Below are 18,087 nucleotides of genomic sequence, written 5' to 3'. Positions count from 1 at the left end.
GAATGTAAATAACATGATGGTTTAAGTTCTGTACCTTTATAATTAGAGGAGGTATATTTTAAACTGACTCCCAATATACCAGTCGGTGAAAATACAGATGTCTGCATTTCTCTCGTTCAAATTACATCTCCATGCCTTATGTGTAAGCACAGCCTGGTGGACAAAGCCAACTGGTAATGAAACAGGCTCCATGATCCTGGAGCACTGTCCTGGGGTGGGTAGCTTCATTTAGTACCTCTGGTTGGCAGTGACTGTATATCATACGCCTTTAAATCAGATTATTTTCATGTGGGAACTTGCGGAAGCAAGTCTCAGTTGTTAAGACAATCTAAAATCATGGCCTTCACCCTATCTTTAGGGTTGTTTTCTATTTAATCTAATTCTTAGCTGAGCAACTGGAAGAAATTAGTGGTCCACTGAAAAGGAAACCTGGAGCTTTTCACACTACCATAATGATCATGGATATTGGTTATAGGAGCCGAAGTGATTGTTTATCCAGCCATTTTCCCCTGCCTTCACTGCCCATAAGCACAGATTTTTGGCATTTATGTTTCTGTTGCAACACGGCCTTCAGGCTGTAGCTGATTTGCTCAGATTTTCTTTTCTAGAAATGTAGAATTAAGAGTTCCAGAAAATGAAGGCTGGAGTCTGCTGACTGACGTTAATACAGCATGATAAAAAGGAGGATCACGAACTTTTGCTGATGTCCCCAAACTTCCGGAGTGGAGTCCATGCTCTTCCCCAGTATTTTTCTAATAAGTTCTTCCACTTTTTCGGTAAGCCTCTTTCTATTTCTCACAACATATGATCTTAAATAACACAACTAATTTTGGATAAAGAGTTTTTCCTGAGCTATTTCCCCCTGCCCAATTCTTCCATAGACAAGTTCACACCCCACCCCCGAACACCCCAGTAGCAGCTTTCCAGCTGTGCTGGCTGAGTCATCAGCTCTATTTATTCCTGTGGTCTTCAGAGATTCTCCTTGCCTCCTCAGCTATCACTTCTAACGAATCTTGAGGATGTTTTACTTAGTAATGCTTGTTTTTAAAAAACAATTAGATTTTCTAATAGAATAATTAGAATGATATCCTGGTGTAATAGTAAGAATTAATAAATGACTTACTTGATAACACAAAATATTAGAGTCTTTAGCAATCAAATTATAAAAATTTTGCTAATGATATGATGAGGAGTGAATGGATTTATGTTCAAAGAGAATGAAGACTTTTGAAGATACACTTTCACCCTTTTGGAAAAGTACTAGGTATTAGGAGTTTTGCTTGAAGACTCAAGACTTCTAATTATGCTGAGTTTCACATCAGGAATGTACATCTATCTCCATCTTGAAAGTATGATATTAGTACTTCCTTCTTTTTTTGGCATACCCTTAAGTTGTTTATTCTGAGAGAAAAGACAAATTCTGAGGCAGAATGCTTTGCTGACTTCCTCTCTTTGTTCACTTATACTATTAGTTTTATTTTTTGAACTATACTTTTCATTTCTATTGGAATTGAAGTCCTTTATCTCCAAATAGCTTTTCAACAGAAGAGTCAAATATATGTAACAAGAATGCTGAGAAAGGTTGAAAAAGTAGAAATGCCTGGGGAAAGAGCGCTAACAATTTTTTTTTTTATGAGACACCTGGAATATTCTGCAGGCTTCGATCCTCCATACGTGCCCTCTCCTTGCACGAAAGACATAGGCAGATGCTCGAAAGTAAAAATTCTAACTGCATTTATATTGTGAGGTAGGGGGCAGAAGGGAGACGGATTATAACACTAGGGGAAAACCATATTTCTGTTGCTTCCTAATTGATCTAATAAAGACCCATGGGGATATGAACCCCAGGACGGGGTGCTGCCCAGGGTGTGCTCCTTTAAATCTATCTTCAAACTATGAATTAGTAGTATGTCAGTGCAGTGTCCTATGTTTTAAACATCCACTGATCTACTTTCAGTGGAGAACCGAGGAAGAAATGTAAGGTGCAAATTTCCCTGATAAAGTGGCAAGGCAACCGTGACATCACGGAGAAAACCGTGAAATGAGAAGAACATGGTGCGAAGCAGCAGGTCCTTACCCGCAAAGGTGCAGCTTCCCAAAGTGCACAACCTCCCTCCTCCAGCCCTGGGTGGTCCCCGCGTAGTAGGTGCTGCTGGGGTGGTGCTCCGTGGAGCACAAGGAGCTCACATGGCCGCTGCTGTGGTAGCAGAGGGGGAGCAGCAGGTGCCAGGTCGCCCCAAAGTCCCTGGAGAACTCCAGTCTGACCGGATCAGCAGAGGAGCTATCAGTGGAGCATCCGACATTGATCTTGGTGAAGAAGAAAAAATGATACAAATTACCTCAGAGCAACGAGCCTTGAAATGATTCACCACGTCATTATTTTCTCGAGAGTCCATTTTCCTGGGAACTGTCTTGCTGAAATACTTAACACCATGAAATTCTGTTTTGCCTGAGTAATATTGCACATTACTTTTAAATAATACTTTTTCATAAAGAACCTCAAAGGGCCTCATGAAAAGTTTACTTTCCCTCACTTGATGAAAAGCTAGGAAGTGAATAAGGCAGAGGTTGGCATGGAATTCCAAATTTTACCTTTAGCCCACTTTCACTGCCAAGCCAAGCAAATCGTAATGAAAAGACTGCTTCCCTAATTCTAACCGTTAGCTTTTTCTCAGACTGCTGGATGGAAAAAGAAGACCTTCTACTTTCCTTCTTGTGATACCTTCAAATAATCCCCAAAGTTCTGCACATGGAGAATCTTCAGTATGTTTTCAGTCTTAAAACAGAACAAAATACAATTATTGTCACTTTTTCCCTGGCATAGGGAGAATATTCTCAGAAAGACCTTTTTAACCATTAGGGAAATAACCACTCCATTCCTTTTTCATACTTTCAAGTGAATTAAACTAAAACTTAAATAAAGCATGTGATTCTTTCTATTAAAAAATTTTCCCACTTCCAATTGGGGTTAACATTTTCTTGCTGTCAGAGCCACCAGATATACTTATATAATATTTGTTGTTGTTGCTGAACTTACTCCTCTTACCTTCTGAAGAGTAAACTATTGACATTGGATAAACTTTTCAGCTACAGGCATTTGTCTCTACCTAGATTCTTCTGATAACAGAACTCTTGAAAGGGCCACAGGGATTACTTTTTATTAACATTTAAAGCATAAATGTTAGAAAATATAACAGAAGGTTATATAAGTAACTTAAAATAAAATCAGAAAATATAACAGAAAGCTTAAAAGAGATAGAGAATCATTTCTACACTAAGGCATCATTTGGTCTCTGACTTTAAGATGAAAGAAACAACTCTAATTTAGAGGATGCAGACAGTTAATCTAGAGCAAATATTCAAAATTTTTGTTGATGAAATTAGGCACTGTCCAATGGTTGGTATAGATTTCAGCTATGAAACAAGTATCTTCGAAAGTTAATGGGGCCCTCCTGGAAGGCCTCAGGGCACAGAGGTCCCACCCCCTGCGCCCAGAATGGAGCCCGCGTTTCCGCAGAGCTGGAACTCCTGGCTCGGGGTCTCTTCCCTCTGCCGTCACTGAACTGCCCCGGAGCCCGAGGGGAGGGCGGCCTCACTGAGGCTGCCGGCTCTGGAGGGGCCCCAGCAGCCGAAGCTGCGACAGTCCTGGGGACCGCGGACCGGATCACTCATCTTGGGTTAAGCCAGCTGCCATGCCATGAGGACACTCAAGCAGCCCTAAGGAGAGATCCATGTGGCAAGGAACTGAGGCCTCCTACCTACAACCACGTGAGACATGAAAAAATGTTCAACCTCAAGAATTATTAGAGACATGCAAATTTAAACTACAAAAAGGTATCACCTCACACTAGTCTGAATTGCCATCAGAAAAAAATGTCTGCAAACAATAAATGCTGAATGGGTTTCCGAGAATGGGTACCCTCCTGTGCTGTTGCTGGGATGCAAACTGGTAACAGCCACTAGTCAGAACAGAATGAAGGTGCCTTTAAAAGGTAACAATTGAGCTACCATATGATTCTGCCGAACCACTAAGGGGCCTATAACCCGAGAAGACCAGAATTCAGAAAGACATAGGCACCCAAACGTGCACTGCAGCAATATTTACAATAGCCAGACATGGATGCAACCAAAATGTCCATCTACAGAGGAATGGACAAAGAAGAAGTGGTCCATGTACACAATGGAATATTAGCCATGGAAAAGATGAAACAATGCCATTTGCAGCACCACAGATGAGCCAGCCTAGAGATAATCACACTACGTAAAGTAAGTCAGAAAAAGAAAGACAAATATCCGATGATATCATTTACTAGTGTTATCTAAAAATTGATACCCATGAACATATTTCCACAGAGAAAGGCCCATACAGACTTAGAAAAAGGTGAAAGGAATGGAAAAATTAGGATGTTGGGGTGAACATGCGTTTAATAATTCATATAAAACGTATAATCAAGAAGGACCTACTGGATGCCAAGGGAGGTCTACTCAATGCTCTGTAATGACCAACATGGGAAAGAGTCTAAACCTCATTATATATATGTATACGTATGAATGAACCAGATTCTGTACACCTAGAACAAACACAACATTGTAATCAAATTTATTCCGATAAGAAATAAAAATTAAATTAAACAAGAAAAAGAAAAAGAAAAAGTTAATGGGAATTGCCTGGCAGTCCAGTGGTTAGGACTCCATGCTACCACTGCAGGGGGCATGGGTTCTATCCCTGGTTGGGGAGCTAGGATCCCTCATGCCATGTGGCGTGGCCAAAAAAGAAAAAGTTAATACTATTGAACCCTAGCACAATGTACCTTCGGTTCTGCTGATTTTATCTAAGCTTTTGAAATATATAAATGTTTTCCTTTTATACATTATTAGTTTGCTGTCTTGAAAAATATAAGGAGTCCGCGAATACTAATGAAATACCCAGAAATGGTAAGAAACAGTATGGTATTATTTTATCTGTAAAATTCATGACACCATGATAAATATTATATAAATGTGCTGGCATGGTATAGTTACATTGACCTGGATCCTCTAAGTAATATATAAAAATTGTGACTATAATACTACTAGAATAGTGTGGTCCTTTTCATTTTTATAATGTTTGAAATAATCTATTTTGACAATTTCCCATTGTAGTAGGTGAGGAGATTATGTCATAAATAAAGGACCGAAATTCAGAAATAAACCTTAGTAGGACAACTGGTTCTGCTAATAGAAGTGAATTATGATGTAAAATCTCTTTTGTCCTTGCACAAAAATGGAAAGTCATAATGCATGAAATCATCTGAGATTTTCCTCCTCTTTCCTGGCTTTTGTTCAAGACAAAATTTAAAGCATTTCTCACAGAACAAAATCAAGTACCTCAAACTGTATGATGGTGTTCTCATTCACATTCAGGTCACGAGTAGTAGTGGAATGCTCACCAACTTCATTGGAAACAAACACCATAGCTGAATCTTCCTCTCTGTTACACAAGGAAGCAACAAGGAATCCATTTAGGCAAAAGATCATCGTGACCTGTATAGAGCAGGGGTTTTGTTTTTACCTTCTCAAGTAAGTACTTACGGCGCTCCTTTGGAAGAATATGGGCAATAAAGACCAATGTTACCACCCGGGTAGAAAAACCAATTGTCTTCTCTGGGCCCAAAGTCAAAAGCATCTAGAAGCATCACAGGGTTGTTTAAAGTATCTCCATCGATGATGAAGTCATCAACAATCCAGATTTCTTCTTTCTTACCTAAGGCGTTTTTGGATAAAGCAAGTGTTTTCAATGGTGAACATCAGATGGACACTTTTGCTCATTGGAAGAAAGTAGAGGACGGAAGGAACTCAGTAACAGCCGGTTAAACGGATGCCTTCTAGACAAAGAAGCACAAACTATGTAACTGTGGTTACACTGATGAAAGTGTGAAAACATTAAGCTTTCAGTGCTATTAACTTGACATTGCATGGAGCAGCTTCACTAATTTCAGAAGGCTGGTAAGAGTCTGCTGCCCTGCCCGTCGCAGCAGTGCTATGGACCCTCCACCAGCGAGAGTGGGCTTTGAGTTACGCTTTCACGGTTTAGGGGACTCTGTAAGACACCGGAATCTGTGAGGATGGGTGGTCAAGCCTGTGGATTTAGAACCGAGTTGCACTAACGAGTCTATTCATGGAGTAACTCAGGACTGTTTAGAGTCAACCCATGACTTAGAATCATGCCTCCTTCAGGCTGAAGGACCACGGCTATTATAATACCGGCTTGAGGCACGATTTTATTTAGGTGTTAAAAACTACACAGAAGAAAACATTCTGTGTTATATCATACTTTATTTTCCCCTTAAAAGCGTTTCAAAACTTGTACGTTTAGTTGAAGATACGTGGGAACGTGCAGAAAACTAGGAAAATCACTCCTTGGGCTGTCAGAGAATTTGACCCAGCGACTTCGGCAGGGTGCTTAAGGAAGATATTACTGAGTAGATTAAGAAGGGTGAGCTCAGTGCTTTTGTAAAGCATTGCTTGACTTGAACTGGAAACAAGGTGATAAGACCATACCGAGCAGAAACAAGAGTCCTCAAGGATGTTTCTTCACTGATGCCTACTTTTAGTAGACTTCTTACAAAATATAAAAAAGGATCTGTAAATAGGAGCCTGTAGAAACAACCTGATGATTTAAATGAAGTAGTCACATGTGCCTCTCCCTCTCTAATCCTATCACTGTTCTAAGCCTAGTAGCTTTCTTCCCTTTTCTTATTTTGGAAGCGGTTGGTGAAAACAATGAAGAACAATTGGTGAGCATTCCAAACGTAACATGAAGACAACTATCTTCTGGACTGTGAAACTGGTTGCATTTCTTTTTTGGACTTTTCCTCAGCGATCATACGAGATTACTTCTTCTGTTCACAGTAAATTAAAATTCTTTTTTGACTTACTAGTTATAAAGGAAATATTCAGGTTAAATTTTAGAGATGGAAATACATTTTTCTTATCCATTTCTGTGTTACCTCTGCAAAGAATCTGCTTAATATGATGTTTCTGTGCTTACTTAGGCCATTAAATGCATAATTTGGTAGAGTCTGGTCCTTTATAATCAGTAGCTAGTAGAATTACAGGAAGCAATAAAACATTACAAATCTGTAAAATCGTTTTCTGTAACCACCATTTGAAAATACTGTTAAATTATACATTCACGTTAGCTTATCACTGAGGCAAGTGTACGTGATAAGAATATTTTATCTCAGGCACTACCTGCTTTGTGTCAGTCCCTCTCACTTTGTCATGGCTTTTGCTGTAATGTTGTTCTATCTCACTAATGAAGTGCCATACTCAGAAGAACTATGGGGACTTCCCTGGTGGTCCAGTGGTAAAGAATCTGCCTTCCAATGCAGGGGACACGGGTTCGATCCCTGGTCGGGGAACTAGGTTTCCACATGCCGCGGGGCAGCTAAGCCCATGTGCACGACTACCGAGCTCGAGAGATCCCACGTGCTGCAAACTACAGAGCCCATGTGCTCTGGAACCCGCGTGCCACAACTAGAGAGAGAAAACCCGCACGCCACAACTAGAGCGCGCCGCAATGAAAGATCCCACGTGCCGCAACTAAGACCCGACACAGCCAAAAAAAACCCCCAAAAAACAAAAACACATAAACATTAAAAAAAAAAGAACTATGTATTCCTAAATAAATTCAGTAAAAAATATAGTTACAACTGATGAGTACCTAATGGTAGAGCTGGATTAAGTTTTAAAAACCTTAGCTCTGTGTCAGGATTTAGCTGTATTTACATCAAGAGAACTTACGAGTCAAGCCCGAAGATAATACATAGTCAAGTATGAAGATAAAGATATATAAAGCTAAATATTCCTTGAGACTCCTCAAAAGCGAAGCATGTAAAAGGTGCTGTGGACAGCGAAGCCACTCAGCTGACAAACCCTTCCTCTACACCTTAGGAGCAAGCATGCTAACGTGCAGCAGTCAGTTTTGATCACAGGAGAACATGTGCATTTTTACCATTGTTATAAGGTTGCCAGAGTCTGAATCTTGTAGCGTTGGTTTGGGCAGTGTATGGCAAGGGAACATTAATGAAAAGTATGTTGGTCATTTGAGGAAAGTAAAATTCATCCATCAGGTGCCAGGTGATTCCTCCATTGGCGGAGAATTGTAATAGAATAGAGTGGGACCTCTCTGGGGTACCTAGAAAGAAGGTAACAGAGGCGTGAACACATCATTATAAAAATGGGGAAATGGTATGATCTTAGACTATTTTTTTTGCATCGATGCATAAGCTGACTTATATTCACATAGACACCTTAGAGTCCAAATGCTTCCGAGGCAACTTCAAGTGATGATGGGTTGGGATTTCTGTATAAATATATCTCAAAACACACACCAAATCTTGCATTTTCACACAATAATATCTCCCTCTTTTTCTCAGATATGAACACATATCTTTCTGTATTTCATTTAGGAAATATTACATCAAAATTTTTTGATTCTACAGGCATCACAGTTCTACAAAGGGCCAAACATTTAAATCTCAGAATACACAGAAAAGCTACTTGAGAATTTATTATATCCAAATGGCATTATTTGTCAAGAAAATTAGTTAATATGAAAGGTCAGAATGACAGAGTTGACTTTTGGGGTTCACTGTTCACATCTGTGAAAGAAAATCCCAAGTTTCCATAAGTTAAATTTTTTAAATTTAAATTTCTTACGGCTAGAAAGAAGTGGTGGAAAAAAGACTCAGGGACATGATGATAAATTTAACTACCACAGGACTAGTATGATTACTACATCTGTATGAAATTATTATGAAACAAGTAGTCATCTTACCCTTATATTAAAAGGAATATATATTATAGAACATTTGTGAACACTATGTACTCAAATTTATGTTAGCTCTCCCATATAACAAAAGTTATAGGCCTCAAATCTGTTACTTCTCTGTGGGGAAATTTGCTTGAAGGGAAATAGTGAATTCATACTCATAGAAATGACTTACCTTTTGCTATAAATCGAAGTGAAAACTGGACATACATTGTATTGGTACAGTCTAGATCTCTTGAAATGAGCATCCGTAGTCCTTCCTGTAAACACAAACACATATGTTAGGCAATCTTATTTCATTTGCAAAATTATTTTCCTTTGATTCTATACATCTAACTTACATTAGCTAAATGATACATAATGATCAAGAAGCAATACTCGGTCCAGTTTGGAAGGAAAAATTGATCATTTCCCCTTTCAATGGCTTTCATTTCCCTATGCCCAAATAACAATATTTCATTGTCTCAACTCCAAGTCACACTTCGCTGTGACTTATAGAAAGCAGTGCAAGAATGATAGCACTGCATATCTACAGGCCTTTTTAAAAAACAGCCTCCTTTGATCACAGCATGTTGTGAGAGGAATAACGAGGAAACAGACGGAAAATGTGCCAAGTGCTCCTGCTGGAAGCTGGGAGCTGATAGGTAACTTTTTCAGGGTTCCAAAGAGTCTTAGGAACTTACTCATTTGCGTGCTGTGATGGCCCTGGGAAGCTCTCATTCAGGCTGACACAACACCCTCCAGTTGGTCAAGTTAAATAAGGCATAACTAAGCAAGTCCCCAAGCCTGGGCTGGAACCATTCATGCAGAGAAGCCAAGGAAGGCGGAAAGTGATCATACTGGCTTTAGTAATTTTTTCTGCTAATTAACTATTTCTGGTTGCCTGGGATTGACAGCTCCATAGCTTGTTTTCTCCATGTGTACACAGGGTTGCGGTGACAGCCAGTAAAACAGAACTTCACTATGCAGATGTCCTAGGTACAAACAGGCCTTTCAGTTCCTCAGGTCTGACTCTGAATGAAGTGGCTCTTTGGTGGTGTGGGGCTGTGTGATACTGAGTGGACATTGTCTATCGACTGCTTAATTATCAACTAACAAATATCAAATGGAATCTTAGGTAGAGAAAGCAAATTCTTCCTCTTCTTCTTAACATTTATTATAGAGTACATTCTTCAATAGCTGAAAATTTTTAAATAGGACTAATTTTGTAATAGTAACCATATATTGAGTGCCTACAACATGCTGGGTTCTAAAAGAACCACTGTACTCCTTTAAAAAGCACCTATCGCTCCTAAGGGAAATATATTATTATCTTCCTGTTGCAGATAAGGAAACAAAATCTGAGAGGGACGGTAACTTGCTCAAGATTGCAAAAGTGATGATAGCAGGATTTGAACCTAGATATGTCAGATTCTGAAACTTATCCTCCACCCTTTAAGATACCATTATTTTGTTTATTAAATTATTTTTTGGTTTGGGGAGAGATATCCAGCTAATGTTAAATTTAGAATTTGAGAATTATTTGATATGGTAATGAAAAAGCAACTGCATTTATACCCATCCTTGAACTTCACAAAGCATAGTTTCAAACTTCCTGGATTAAAGGCTGCTGTGTAAAAGCCTTATATTTCCAGTCTTATTTTTCTTTTATCATAATAACTCACTGCCCTGCACAGTCCATGATGCTTGATCACTGCCTGTCCTTCATGTCTTTATGTCCTTACCCTCTCCCTCATACACTTACAAACATAAGGCCTTGGATGTTTTTATAGCTTGGCGCCATGCAGAGGTTAAGCTTATGGGGAAAGGTCACTTCTTCATCTTATCAATACAATGAAAAAGCTTTGAGGTGGGTAGTTAATAGATCCAGTTCATAAATATCCCTTGACAACGTCAAGATAAAGGAATATGATTACTCTTCCCCCTTGATTATGGAATGTGAGTATAAAATTGTTCCCATGGGTCAATATAAGTCAGCCATAAAAGAACCCATTTTATAGTGTATCTTGTAGGAGCAATTTTTAAAAATTTATTTATTTTATTTATTTTTGGCTGCATCGGGTCTTAGCTGCGGCACACAGGATCTTCGTTGAGGCAGGTGGGATCTTTCATTGTGGTGCGTGGGCTTCTCTCTATTTGTGGCGTGCGGGTTTTCTCTTCTCTAGTTGTGGTGTGCAGGCTCCAGGGTGTGTGGGCTCTGTAGTTGTGGTGCGTGGGTTCCAGAGTGCGTGGGCTCTGTAGTTTGTGGCACGTGGATTCTAGTTGAGGTGCGTGAGCTCAGTAGCTGTGGCCCGTGGGCTTAGTTGCCCTGCAGCATGTGGGATCTTAGTTCCCTGACCAGGGATCGAACCTGTGTCTCCTGCATTGTAAGGCAGATTCTTTACCACTGGACCAAGGGAAGTCCCTTGTAGGGGCAATTTTGTTGAAAGTTGGCATGATCTGTAATTATGAAAGTATCTTTCTTTCATATTTTAAATTTTGTTTATAGTTAAGCACTTGATATTGATAATTGCCCAGTGGAACTGTCATGCCCAGCTTCTGCATATATTCTAGTTCATACAGATGTTTCTTTTCTCATCCTCTTCCAGATTCAGTAATTCATTGTGCTAAATGGGAAGCTATTTTAATAGTGGATAGCACTCCTGAATCTATAAACATTAAAAAGAGCCTATCATTTCCTTTTTCACAAAAGAATGCCTTTCTAGGTCAAACTACAACCTACTGAATGGCACACGCTGAGCCCTCTCTGCATCTTGCAGAGCTGATAGATAATATGTCCAACACATATAATGCTTGGCTGCCCTTGCAATTGGATGGCTAAAGGGAACATATAAAAGACTATATGTCTTCCTTGTTTATAGGATCTAGAGACCAGTTTAATTCTACTGCTTAAAATTTTATCAGGTAAAGATATTTGAATCACAGGACTTTATCTTTTTTGGTCTTGTCAACTGCTTCAAATAGATAGTGGTAATGAGAGCTAAAGCCTCAGACAAGACTTAAAAACACACACACAAAAAAACAGTAGTTTCCACCCTGAAATGTCCTGCCTCAATTTTTTTGGCCCCTTACAGCACTCAGGGACTTGTAAATCTCTCTGACCCTTAAAGTGTTTTTTCTATCTCATCTAAAACTTGAGAAGAATTCTGGATTCAAACAAGGATGATAGCCAGCATCTATTAGCTATAATTGAAAAAGTTCCAGGGTGTCTAATTTTCTAAGTGTTAGGTGTTAATTATTAAGGATGTACAGAAACCCATGCAGATTTTTGTTAAAGATTTCATTTGCACACCTAGATTAGCCGATTTCCCCAGCTGAGTGAGACAGGTTGTAGCATGTATTTGCATATGAAGATGTGCCAGCTCAGCACAGTTTCACACAATTGCTTAACAACCCTCTAACCAACATCTAGGTTGAAATACAAAAAATACACTAATGATGTTTGAGAATGTTATTTAACTTGGCTTAAATGTTTGGTTTTCTTAAAGTCACCAAATGGTTGTATTGGTAGGAGGAAAAGGAAGAAAGTGAAAGGAAAAAGCAAAGACCTTCCGTAAAATCAATTAAAAAATGTTCTAAGTTAGATACTTAATTACACATAAAATGCTACATTCTAGAAGTCAAGATTCCAGAAATAGTATATATATAATTTTTACATATATAATTCCAGCAGAGAGTAAAGAAGGTCTGACTACCAAAGCAAAGGAACAATTTTATGCCTAAGTGATCATAAAAAGTGACTGCAGTGAACATAAGAGGAAACATTTTTTGTTGTTGTTGATGACATGAGCATATTCATGTTCCTTATGGAAACTTTTTTACTGAAATATAAATTACATAAAGGAAAGTATCAAATCATGATGGAATTATCACAAGGTAACACAGCTATGTAATTTCTATACAACTCAGGAAACAGAACATTACCAGCAGTCCAGATGGCCCCTAATTCTCTCTTCCAATCTATACCTCATTTTCTTCTGCCCAAACCACCACTATCCTGACTTCTAAAACCATGATATGTCCTAGAAGACAATAACTGTATATAAAATAATACATCATCTGAACAGAAATGCATGTGTGTGGAGCAGTGAGTGAAGTAGGTAATTCAGTGGTAGTGAAGAAGAATCTTATCTGACCCCTTTAAAAATGAGTGATGTTCCAGATTTGATGGTTTCACCATTCAGATTCCCCCTCTCTGCACCATATACTTCAGGCCAAAGGTCGGGATGTAAGTTCCCATTGAAATCATCTTTAAGAATCGAGGGCAGAGGAACGACAGGAACACAGTAGGTTCCACCAAAGCCCCGGTCACACCTGAGAAAAAAAATGAGTGGAGAAAAGGCATTATTTGTCGTGAGATCAAGAAGCCATCTTTATCTCTGCATTACAAAGAAAGAAACTGCCAGTTTTATTAACTTACACACAGCGTCCAGCATCACAAATCCCTCGTCCTGAGCACATCCAAGGGCACCCCGAGGCCAGCACAACGTTATCAATAGCCCAGGAGTCAGCCCCCATGGTGTAGTTGGCTTGGATCCATCTGAACCGGGTCCTGGGAGAGCTGAGCAAAAACAAACAAACAAACAAACAAACAAACAAAAGAAAATGACCAAAAAAAAAACAAACCACACTTGGTTTGAATGGTAACCTTCAAAGCACGAAAACATTTATTTTAATTCTTTCCCTTTAAAGTGCCCTCTCTGGGTTCCAGTTCCCTCTTTATTTGAGACACTTTGTTTTCATACCAAGTAAAGGATGTTGTTTACTCCAGACCCACAAACAGGAGAGTAGAAAACATGCTTTAAAAATATTTCACCATTTCTTTCATACAAGAGCCTCTGAACACATGTGAGATGGGAGAGTTACTTCAAACTATCAATTTATTCTGTGTTTGAACTACATGCAGAACCTTAGTTTTTGCTTTCAGGCTTTTACTACTTTTCAGTACTGGGAACGAGACTGAGGATGGTAAACATGAGTATAAGTTGGAATCTTACAAAGGTCTTGCCGTGAGGTCTACTGTTCCCTAAATGGTTTTCTGAGGTAGTCAATGGAAGCCCCATCCAACTTCTGCCTCTATTTTGGTTCCCGAGGGCCTGGCTCCCTTAAAGGGGAGGACTAGAATGATGTGATGTACTCCCGTGTTTTTTATTATATTTGCAATCTGTTATTTGGAATGTACTGACAGAAGACCACTTTATCCGGAAATATGTGCAGCCTTACCAAACAGCAGTCTCTCTCATTTAGGAACAGATTGCACAGTAGAAACGTGTTAGTTATTTGGAAAGCAGAACACAGTTGACTTGAAGCGGAATTTCAACAGTAAAATCTCAAGTGCTATAGTTTCCCCTACACAAGTTCTCCTTCAGTGCAACACAGCTGCCAGCAATGGTGGCTCTGAAACAGAAATCTAGTCACATCAACACTCAGCTTAACACCCTTGAAATGGTTCCCCAACACATGCAATGTCAAGGCCAAACTGCTAATAAATACACAGCCCCTTCATCATCTGCCCTCTTCCCTTGCCTCATCTTCCCCTATTGCCTCAAAGTTATACTCTGATAGCATCGAAGCCTTGCATTTCCCCATAAACTCATGTTTCTTCTGGCCTCTGGGATTCTATTTCGGTTTACAACAGCACATATGCCCGTCCCCCACAATGAGCCCTTTTCACTCAGACAAGCTCTACTCACTTATTTAGACTCAGCTCAGACATCAGCTCCTCCAGAAAGCTCCCTCTGACCTCCCCAAACTGAGTTAGGTAGTATCTCCCTGTGTTTCAATAGTATCATTGGGTTTTGCTTCTGTTATCATTTTATAACATAACTGTTTAGATACCTGTTACCCTAAATAATATACTTGGATCCTGGCATCAACTTATTCATTTTGTGTCAGAGATCTAAAACATAACAGATATTCAATAAATGTTTGTTGAATAAAAATAAAGTGAATAAATGAGCTACAAGTTAGCACTCTTTAAAGCTCTGGGGTCCACAGGAAACTATTTTGGGTTATATACTAAAACGCTTTGATTTCCTGTGTTTGTTTGTTTTTTTTTCTGCCACTTGTTTGTGCCTCTCTGAATCCAAATTGAACCAGGAAAATGGAAACCACTGTAAATATTTAACACAGAGGGAATTTAACACAAGGAATTGGATGCACAGTTCATGACAGAGCATGGGGGCAGTGAGGAAACCAGAGTTTAACAAAGTCAGGAAGCACTACAAGTCCAAAGATGGAGGGACACAAGAGGAGATGGGGTTAGTGCCCAGGGGCCAGTGTCACATGGAAGGACATCTCGGGGGAGCTGGAGCTGCTGAAGTTGGCCAAGATGCACTTGAGATAGAAAGGGAGGGGAAGGAACACCCTGGTTTAACTTTATTTCCACCCTCCAATTTCTTGCCAGTATCTGCAACTCTCTAAATCTATCAGGAAGCCAGCAAACACATGCAGCTGGCAAATGCAGCTTACAGAGGCCAATTTGCCTACAATTCAGAGCAGAGCCGTGGAAGGGAGATACAGGGATGTGCGGGGAGCAGCCCCAGGATGGTACAATCTCTACCACCCACCATAGTACACATTGGTTCCTAGAAAGATCCCCAAATTATGCAAATGCCTAAACCACAAAAGTGGGAGCCTGCTGTAAGCCCTAATATAACTCCTGAACGTGATCTGAAATACTGTGGAGGGGAAGAAAGATGTAAAAGATATGAGCATCCCAAAAGAACGAACCTTTTGCTCTTATTCCGGTACTGAGATTAAAAAAAACCCAGACAACTAAGGATACTCTTCCACATGTGATGATTTCACAAACTGCTTCATGTGGATAAGTATCAGTCTGGTTATTGGGTAGGTATTTGTTTTTACAACATTTTAAAAACTGAATCTGGTGGGCAGCCTTCACGTTGCTGAAGAACAGAAAAGTTCAGCCTTGGAAAACTCTCGGAACTCTTAACCACATTTAAAAATTGTTACCCAAGCACCTTGAACTTCTCTTTCCCCCCGGTATACTCCATGCATGATTATCATGAGAGAGTAATAGAATTGCCAAGTGGCATCATAATTATTTTCCAATTAGGTGACAGAAACCTGAAGTTCTGACATGTAGCCAAATGACAATTCTCACATGGTGGAGAGTGGAAGGTAGACAGTGATCCGCTTCCAATTCTGGAATCTCTCGGAGGTGTAAATTGAACTTTCTGTGTAGTGCAGACAGCCAATGGTTGGAGGAACACACTCTGCGGTGACAAGATGCCAGTCCCTGCCATTGTTCAGAGAATACTGGAGCTGTACACCGTGGGAGTCGCTAAAGGGCTTGCTACAGCCCATGCTCATTTCAAACTGCAAGAAAGTCGATGCTGACACGTGAAAGTCCCAGGTCTCAGCATAACGAGGTTTTCCTACAAAAAAAGGAAAAGTTTAATGGCAGCACATAATTGTGCTCTTTTCTTATTTGGTGTTTCTGCTCATCACGCTTTCAGTGGCAAACAAAACTCATGTCTTATCTATAGTGTCTCACATGTGCTTTGGCTTTTCATCTCACGTTGACTATTTTTATCTAGTTAGCATAGACTCAGAAACATGGAAGGCTGCTAACTTGAAAAGCTATACCACCTTGAGACAGGCTAATAGAGAGTCTGAAAATTGTAATTCTGCAAATTATGAAACATGGGAATGTTTTCAGATAGGTACTTTTGCCCCACTTTTAAGAAACCTTAGTCATATTATGCATGCCATGAAAGACAGTTCCTGCAAAAACTGTTATTGGGCTCACCAAGTTACATTAAAGGACAACACAGGTCTTTACTTCCAAGAGCCCCCCCTCTCAGTACAGGCAGTTATGCACACAGTTTTGCATTAGAGAATCTGCTCTTGGGTTTTAGTTAATTTAATCCTCCAGTTAATTAAATATTCTCCCTTTATCTGGTGAAAATGTATACCTATGTTTTCATTGAATATCAGAGCAGTATCCATAGAGAGACAGTCAGTATTGACTTGACCTCCTTGGATTCGATACCAGTTGGCTTGCAAAGCTAAAGAGCCATCAAATTTGTCTTGAAACCCAGTTTGAGAGCTGTCATTCATTCCTATAAGGACATCATCCAAGGCCCACTGGGCTGAATGCTTCCCTGAAATCAGATGAATAAAGGCAGTTAGAGAAGATTCATTATATAGCAATATGAATATCTTTATGACTGTGGTTTTAAATCAGATTATCTAGAAATTGACAGCAAATTAAGAAACACACAGTACAATGTGGCTTTAACTGGATGATCTAAATGCTACCAGGAAACTTGGGGTGAGCAGTAACTTGCCATGTTGGGGTTGCCACCATCGAAAAGCTGTTGCAGGTGTCTTTGCCTCTCGTGGAAGGTCGATGGAAATGATCTGTGGTTCCAGAAATGACATGAAGTCCAACTCTCGAAGCAAATGCCAGAGTATCCCATTGTCATTTGAATACTGAACAACAAGCCCTGAGTTAAAAGACATAAATCCAGTTACTTAGACAGCTTTCCTAGAGGCAAAAAAGGCAAGGAACAGTATTATTTGAAATGGCAAGACTGCAGGAGAAACTTCAGATTGCATCTCATAGGATGAGGGCACATTCATCTAACTTCCAAGGAATGAATTAGTAGACCTGAAGGCTCATCAATTTCTTGACAGTTTCTAATGCACTGACTCCTAGGAAGTGGAGGGGGGGTGGAAATACATAAGCTCTTTTAAAGACCACTCAGCTTTGTATGAGTGATGAGTAGGTTGGTAAGGGGGACATAAAAATCCACTCCAGATTACGTATTTGAATTTTAGGTTCTGTCCTGAACTTTACAAAGTCTCATATCATTATTATATACTCAGAAAAAATATCTCAGTCTCCCAGTACAAAATCAAGAAGTGCTCTTTGCCACCAATGTACCAGATAGGAAGCACAGCCCAATCTGAAATCCTATTAAACAGAATAGAATTTTTACTGGCATTTCACACTTTGTCAGACCTTGGTCACTGAAGACTGAATAAAGACAAATTATTAAATAGCAAAGCAGAAGAACTCACTCCCATCCGATGGTTCTACCTTTCTTTCTCTACCTTTCTACCTTTCTAGTTCTACCTTTCTTTCTCTGTGTCACCCTTCCCCTTCACTTATCCCTGCTACCCCACCTCCCTCTGCCTGTCACCTGGTGTGATTTAGGGAAATACACATTAAAGTTTAAGATTCTTCGTGTGCTATTCCTGCTACCTATCCCAGAAAAATTTTTCTTTTAAAAGAGGACACA

At 39.6% G+C, this 18,087-nt stretch overlaps 1 protein-coding gene across 1 annotated transcript in view; it reads right to left on the bottom strand.

Moving 5' to 3' along the window:
- RELN (reelin) overlaps positions 1-18,087 on the bottom strand; it is a 523,882-nt gene that overhangs the window by 66,758 nt on the left and 439,037 nt on the right. Inside the window, exons 32-41 of the mRNA XM_068549918.1 lie at positions 17,131-17,289; positions 16,756-16,944; positions 15,942-16,215; positions 13,236-13,376; positions 12,952-13,129; positions 8,991-9,075; positions 7,997-8,179; positions 5,572-5,743; positions 5,368-5,470; positions 2,078-2,307 (exon numbers count right to left, since the gene is read on the bottom strand). Coding sequence (XP_068406019.1) covers positions 2,078-2,307; positions 5,368-5,470; positions 5,572-5,743; positions 7,997-8,179; positions 8,991-9,075; positions 12,952-13,129; positions 13,236-13,376; positions 15,942-16,215; positions 16,756-16,944; positions 17,131-17,289 — 1,714 coding nt within the window. The remainder of the gene's footprint in view (positions 1-2,077; positions 2,308-5,367; positions 5,471-5,571; positions 5,744-7,996; positions 8,180-8,990; positions 9,076-12,951; positions 13,130-13,235; positions 13,377-15,941; positions 16,216-16,755; positions 16,945-17,130; positions 17,290-18,087) is intronic.

Source organism: Eschrichtius robustus, chromosome 8 (genome assembly GCF_028021215.1).
Source record: "Eschrichtius robustus isolate mEscRob2 chromosome 8, mEscRob2.pri, whole genome shotgun sequence".
Lineage (NCBI taxonomy): Eukaryota > Metazoa > Chordata > Mammalia > Artiodactyla > Eschrichtiidae > Eschrichtius > Eschrichtius robustus.
This window is presented reverse-complemented; position numbering and strand designations above follow the sequence as displayed.